The sequence below is a fragment of the Anopheles funestus genome, chromosome 2RL (genome assembly GCF_943734845.2).
Source record: "Anopheles funestus chromosome 2RL, idAnoFuneDA-416_04, whole genome shotgun sequence".
NCBI lineage: Eukaryota > Metazoa > Arthropoda > Insecta > Diptera > Culicidae > Anopheles > Anopheles funestus.
The window spans coordinates 28,726,424-28,733,766 of NC_064598.1; the positions used below are offsets into that span (position 1 = coordinate 28,726,424).

At 39.7% G+C, this 7,343-nt stretch overlaps 1 protein-coding gene across 1 annotated transcript; it reads left to right on the forward strand.

Annotated features, from left to right (window-relative positions):
• Positions 1–2,989: 2,989 nt before the first annotated feature.
• Positions 2,990–5,328, forward strand: LOC125766564 (uncharacterized). Its single transcript, XM_049432631.1, has 4 exons — positions 2,990–3,596; positions 3,675–3,821; positions 3,906–4,076; positions 4,165–5,328. Exons 1-4 carry the CDS (start codon positions 3,546–3,548, stop codon positions 4,339–4,341), a joined length of 546 nt encoding a protein of 181 aa, XP_049288588.1. The 5' UTR covers positions 2,990–3,545; the 3' UTR covers positions 4,342–5,328.
• Positions 5,329–7,343: the final 2,015 nt, after the last annotated feature.

Genomic DNA, 7,343 nt, shown 5'->3' on the forward strand with positions numbered 1-7,343 from the left:
TTAATTAAAGTCACTCTGAAATATAAATAAATAATTTAATTACATTACTCAAATTTATTCAAATCAACCCGTGTTCAATGTATTTGGTTACTGTGCAACATTATGCAACTGAGTGCGACTCTTTTCTCTTAAAAAGAAAAGATTAAAAAACCTCTGCTCAAAAGCATTGTCGAAGCAGTTTATTTCGTCATTGTTTCAGCACCTCCAACAATTCCAACGGAACATCCAAATGAAAGCGCACACCAAAACATATAAAACAGCGTCCCCGCGCTTACGCTTGGCCACTCCAATTTAAATCTCACTTTTCAGGCATGCCCTTATAGTGAAAAGAATTGACATGCAATGTATTACCAGCGACACTACACACAAATCCCCCAACCCCAAAAAAAACATAGCAAAATACTGAACGTCTGTGAGAATGATGGTTTCTTCAGTGCCAGTCGTTGTCGCCCGGAAGTCGTCGCTATTTCGAACGTGTCAGTTTCACTGCCATCTTCATCCGGGCGGCGTACATATAATCGCGATTGTAAAAACAAAACACAAACTCCACCTTCCTGTCCAACCATTTTCCTGTCTTCATTCACCCCAAAAATTGAAAGAGACCAAGAAAAGAAATACCCATCGCTTATCTACGCCACTTCGGCACAGTTGGAACTCGACCGCAGCAAAGGAAACGTTACATTCCATTCCTTTTCCTTTTACGTTCCTTTTACCAGAAAGACACAAAACACACGCCATACACAATGCGAAAACAATCCTTCTTCCTGCTTCAATCATGGGCCCAGCATCGGCCAGACGTCTCCCCATCTCCCAGCCAAGGGGTCACCGAATGGAAGCAACCCCACAATCAGGCGCCTTTCAACGCTATTTGTGCAAAGAAATGTCGCACTGGGATGGGTTTTACATTTCCGGAACACACAGTCACAGTGCGAGTGGTTTACATAAAAATTGCTATGCTTTACAATCGTGTCTTTTCTTTTATTGTTTCGCAATAGTACAACTCCGGCACTGGGTCGTTCATCTGCAGATGGAAACATCCGAACGCTCGTACATCAGTGACGGCGGTCGGAATTCCAAGGTAGCAACTGATCCATCCGCAGCATTCGTTATCAAAAAAGTGCTTACAAATTGATGGGAGCAAAACTGTACGGAAACAGGGACAAAAAAATGGTTCGGAGAGACACACATTCAATCATATCATGACAATTTACTATCATGCTGATTACCATGATTGATTCAATTCGAAATGTTCAATAATTAACTATTGTTTCAGTGTTGCATGTCAACACGCTTGTATGTCAAGCACTTCAGTGACCTGATTTCCTTTTCCGATCCTTGTACCGGAAGGATTATTTTACCAAACAGGAAACATTATACTCTCTCTCTCTCTCTATCTATCTCTCTCTCTTTCTCTTTCTCTCTGTTTCAGTCTTTACCTCGTTTGTTAACCATCATGATCGATGTCAAGTCAATATTGTCGCTAGCAGCATGTCCTTAGCCCTCATTCCTCATCGTTTAAACCTACAAATGGTTTCACATACAAGGAACGTATCCTTCCCGCAAACAAAAAAGTTCTGATCCCGTCTGGTTGGCAGCGAAAATCGGATTCGACAGCTATTCGGGTTTCGTTAGAGTTTTGTGTTGTTTGCGGTACGGCGCCTCATTATAACTAACCTCGCCCTAGCATTAAGACCACCAAAAAGCACGCGTCAACAGCGGGTGAGCTGTGAGTTGTTCGGATGCCTTTCCCAAAATCCTCACCCATTCCGTCCGCTTCTACCTGTGCACCAGAGGGTTGACCTCGAGCGATACAATCCTGCATACCGTTATCCTGCGGTGTAATCTTTTCCAATATTTGTCCCTAACAGTAAGTATGTTTGTGTCTGGCCGTCCTAAACGTCAACAACCATAAACATAAACAACCTGCCATCACCTTTTACCCCGGCTTCTTGCCACATGACACACATGTGTGTGTGTGTTTAAGCGTCATAAGTTGTTGTCCTGGGATTGACCTGGTTGGATGGTTGGGATGGAAGGTATTTCTACCCAACAAAGGAAGATAGGTTTACTCGAGCGACGACAGTGTTTGTCCTGCCTCTGTCCCGTCTCACAAGTACACGCCGATGACGATGACGACGACGAAGGCGACGACGTCGTCGGGAGGCCTAAGATCTAATCTACCAAATGTTGTCTCCCACGTCAGGTAAAATCAGTAGCTAATTACTTGACGGTCGGTTCACGATGCGGATGGCGCCCATCACCTGTGTCTGCCGTGTGAGAATGTGTTGTCACAGAAACCGCACGTACGGAGCCACGTCGGAATGTATCTCGCACAGCGCAGGAAAGTCAATCGATGTCGTTAAGCTTCTCGCGAGGTTGGTTTCCTGGTGTCTCGATGGTAACATTCGGATTAGATAAAGATGATGCAGCGAGACGAAAGTCACAAATAAAACCTATATACCACTGTAAACTGTTTAGGCACATTCATTTAGAACGTAAAGTTTTATTGCACGAAATTTGTTGAGTTTTGAGATGAAGGACTGTTTGATTGTTTTCAACCTGTTTGATACAAATCTTTACAGAGTATAGTTAGCAATAAAAAAGAGAACAATCTTTTACTGTCCTTGATTGAATAAAGGTAGTTTTTTTAACAAAAGGAAGAAAAGGATTGCTTCTAGCTCCACTGTTAAAACAAGTCTGACTTGTTTGACTTATAGACATCAAACGTTTACCTATTATTTACATTTTGTGTTTAAAAATGCTTTATTACATCAGAAATTAATCTTATCAAGCCAAACATCAAGCACAATATCACATTTTAATCCGTTCCACGTAAGTTAGAAACACGTACTTATATGAAACAATTTAAACCATTATATTGAATTAAAAAATAACGACTTCAATTAACTGAACCAACAGCAGTAATTTTGTGTATTTTGTTCACTTAAACTATTCCAAAAAATTGTCCGTTTTGAATTGTTATCTTTCGATCAATACGATGAAATAAATAACCAATTTTCTGGTTATTACCATTGAAAGTTGGGTGCGTATTAAACGCACCAATGGTTTGGAAAAAGCAAAACATTTCGGAGAAAAACATCTAATAACAACAGGCAGTATTACTTTGAATAGGTTTAATATTATTAATGTAAAAAAAGTATTACAAAACCACGCACAATTTATAGTTTTAATTGACCAAAATATTTCATTACTATCAATTAATTTTCTCTGTTGATTAAGAACGAATCATTACTTTTAATGCATTTCAAAGCAAATCTTCCAAAGCCAACAATTAAATGCGCATTTCAACTCTATTTATCTTTAATTACCTTCCAAAAATTTGCTCCCCTATTATCAGTCCGTTCTGAAAAAATAATAATTTTAGGCATTTAAATTACACTTACACTCGGTAGCCCGATGTAACCTTATCAGCATCCACTAATCATAACAGTGACAGCTATAAATTCACCGTTCAGCAGCACCGTTGCAGTGTGATTGTTTGTCGTTTGCGTTGCAGGTATCGGATACCTAACCTAGGCCTGGAAATGTTTAAACAGTGTGCTTTGCTAGTGCTGTTGGTGCAGCTGATCGATTCGGTAGGTTTAGAGGATTTTCATTTTATCGTTGCGCGCTGTGGATAAGCAATGTTTTGCATTTATTCTTCCAACCTCTAGTCGGTCGCTGTGGTGAGATTTGAGAATCTCAAGTACGAGCTGAACAAGGACTACATGCATGGTAACATATTCATCAAAAGCCAGAACGACAAGTACGCGTTCGGTGCCGACGTCGAGATGACGAAGAAAGTGGAGGGCAGCGTCATCGTGAGTGGTTGGCTTATTTAAGCAAAGATGGTCCGATCGGATATTGGAGTAATAAGTTGTTTTTTTCTGTTCTCCTTCTTGTAGATAACTCCACATCTCCAGCATTTGATAAAGGGCGAGTACCACACGATGGTGAACATCGATCTCGACACCTGTAAGGTTGATCCGGTAATGTCGGAAAATCCGATCGTACGCACAATTGCGAAGGAATCAACCAAGTTCATCAATTTCTCCCTCATGTGTCCTTACAATCCGGTAAGCATGACGCTCGATAGCACTGATAGGTTCGGAGAGTTCTAGTCAGCTTATTTTCCTCCTCTTTTGCATGTTTTGCACTTCCCAGGGACGGTATTTGTTGAACGATTTTACACTCGATTCGGAAAGCCCACTGCTGAAGTTGATTCCGAACGGCAAATACAAGTTGGAACTGAAGGCGACCCATTATCCGACACCGGACGCAACACCGATCATGTTGTTCGGGTACTCGATTGATTTCGAGCTGTTCGCTGCCACCAGCTAAATGGGAGGTTTTTCTTTTTGAAGATGATCCAAACCGATACTTCATTCACGGCTAAAGCAATGTATGTTTTGCGTTTGTCCTTAAACAAACTTTATCCCCAATAAATCCATTTTGCAAATGTGTAACAGAACAAATATTGTATTCTCAACATGATTTTTCTTTCCATTTCTATTTACACAAAAGGAAGTGAAAAACAATTAAATAAACCGCTTCCCAAATTTAAGCTGATTTATTGTTCCACCCAAGAGGGTGTGAAAAGTTTCCATTTTAATTGAAATTCGTTTCAACCTGTAGAGTGTATGCCTCATTTATCGTACAGCCGATTTAGTTCCGCGATTGGTCAAAATTATTAATGGAACTAACTTTTGCACCGACAACCACACTTCAAGTGAAGAATAAGCCTATTGAGAAATTTCCAAATAAAAACACACCCGACACCTTATCATCATTGACGATTATCGTTTCATCAGTAGTAGACGCACCACTTGGAAACCTTCTTCTTTCCCCGCCGGGATATCCCCAAAAACCATAATTGAAAGCTAGCGAATTCGATCCCTTTTTTCTGAGGATGAGGAAGGTGGAGAAGTTTTCCCGAAAGCTTGGCGAACAATGTAAAGGGAAATTGTGGCATTTCCACCACCATCATCATCGTCATCATGCCACCAGAAACCAGAAAAAGCGTTCCGACTGGCTGCTCTTTAATCAGCAGTCAAACGAACTTTTTCCGTCCCCTGGTGCCGTTAATTACCCTGCTAAAAACCATCAATCATAAAGTGGTGTGTAAGCGCACTATGGCCGTTCGCTACAAGGATTCAAACACATCCGACACCCAGCGTTTATGGGAAGGACGCCCGGGTTGGCATGGTTTTGGGGATTGGGGCTGGATGTTGTAAAGTTATGATAAATAATCCAAGGGTTTGAATAATTGATTACATCGTAAGAACGACGGACAGATAGCATTAAAGTCGAGGAAAAAAATCAATTCAATGCAGCAGATAAGACACTTTTAGATGCTTGCTCCAATACATTAACACATGTGCCCATGATGAACATCTCGGTAAGGATTGCCGAAGTGCTTTAAAGTTTTTTTTTTTGTAGTTTAATCATCAATCAACGTTAATCTAGTTTACTTAATCGAGTAGACGTACGGTATTATTTATTATTAATTTTATGCAAAAAAAAGACGGAAATCCATAGTTTCATGAGTATTAAATAACTTTTAGTGCAAACTGTCACCAAAGGGTGGAAAATTTTATATAAGTTAAAATATTTCTCATATGAAAAAACCCGAACATTCGAGCATGAAAACCAAAGCGGACATATTTCACAACCGGTGACACTATTGCCATTCCAACGTAATTGAAGAAAATATATTAGTACCATTCCTTTCTTCGCCAGTTACAGCATTTCTTACAGCTACAAAAGAAATAATCTTTAACTGTATACCAGCGCAGAACGAAACGCTCTTCTTGCGCACCGTTCGTCGAATTGTTCGTTTCATAGAAATAATAAATCAATCGCAACTCTTTCGCAATCGTTATTCTTCCCTCCTAAATCCCATAGCCATAAAGGGCCATAAAGTGAAAAATGGTAAGCGTCGGTAGCTGGTAGTTGGTCATTAGCTTTTGGTTTGTTATTTCCTCCCCACAACCGCATCCTTGTACAAGTTTAAAGTTTTTAAAACCACGAAAGAAATGTAGAAAGGTGCTTTTCTTTCGGGCGAGCGAACAAGTTATGCTTCCTTGCGTCCATTGGTAACCGATTCCATCCAGTTTGATTTGCACTGCCGGAAATTATCCACCATCCTGTCGGTTCGATTTCACGCTCAGCAACAAATTGTTGTCACAAAACCCGTCAACCGTCGGTAGGGAATGGTCTCGTGGCTTCGGGTCATTGAAAGTGTACACAACGAAAAACCATGTACAGAGTACAATGTTTAATGAAAATAAATTTATCACCACACCGAAAAACACCACCCAGCAGTAACGCAAAACCAATATGATTGTATTATTTCCTGTAGTAGCATTGGAAAAAGCACCCGATAGAAATGGTTAGAAATAAGCGAAGGAAAGGGTAGTAACGACACCAGGCGGGAGACAATCATTATGGTTTTGTAAATTTATTACATCATCCATCCGAAAAGGCACCGACCAAAAAACGTGGCCGATTTCACTCGGAAAGGATAATAAATAAGGATAATTTCTTTCATAAATAATTGAAATCCAAGTACACGGTCACCGGTCTGCATCCGCCCCACCGGTTCCGCATTCACCATATGGTTGAATGTGTTCTCCCTTTACGCAGCCAGTCAGAACGATCCGCAGAAGTTCGCTTTTCCCGGGGGGAAAAGTTTCGATGGTGTCCGGAACCATGTCAACGCATCGTTTGAAAGCGCGTTGCGAACTTAAGCCATTACTCCACGTCGGACGGTCTTTGTAAAAAGTGACGGGCATTAGGAAAACACGCTTCCCTACGGAGACATCGTAATCAGCACTATGGGACTAAGTGTTTGTGTTGGGTACGTATTGCTATATTTATGTGTTTTAAGTGAAGTGATAGGAATTTAAAAACTAAATTGTGCGAAAGTTCAAAGTATACAATAGTTACCTGTTTTTACTTTAAAATATGCTACCTTATTGTAGTTGAAGAAATTTTTATAAAATATTTTTATTAAATGAAACAGAAATAAACTTATATATTTGCTTACAACTGCGAGTAAAAAAGGGAGGAAAATATCACATGGTAACACAGGTTACAATGAACATTTAAAACGTAATGATAGTCAAATTAATAAATTACAGTATCATTGCAAACAAATTTCATATAGTTTGCTTAAAATATCAAAGTATTCTTGTAAGCAAATTATAAATATAGCCTTATAAATACACTTTAAAAGATTTGTTAACAATTTTCTGGATAACTCTGTTCCAAATTTCTCTTGTTTAAAGATTCTAACTCGTTTTGATGATCCATTTTGCCATGTTTTCAAAAAGGGCAAGTTT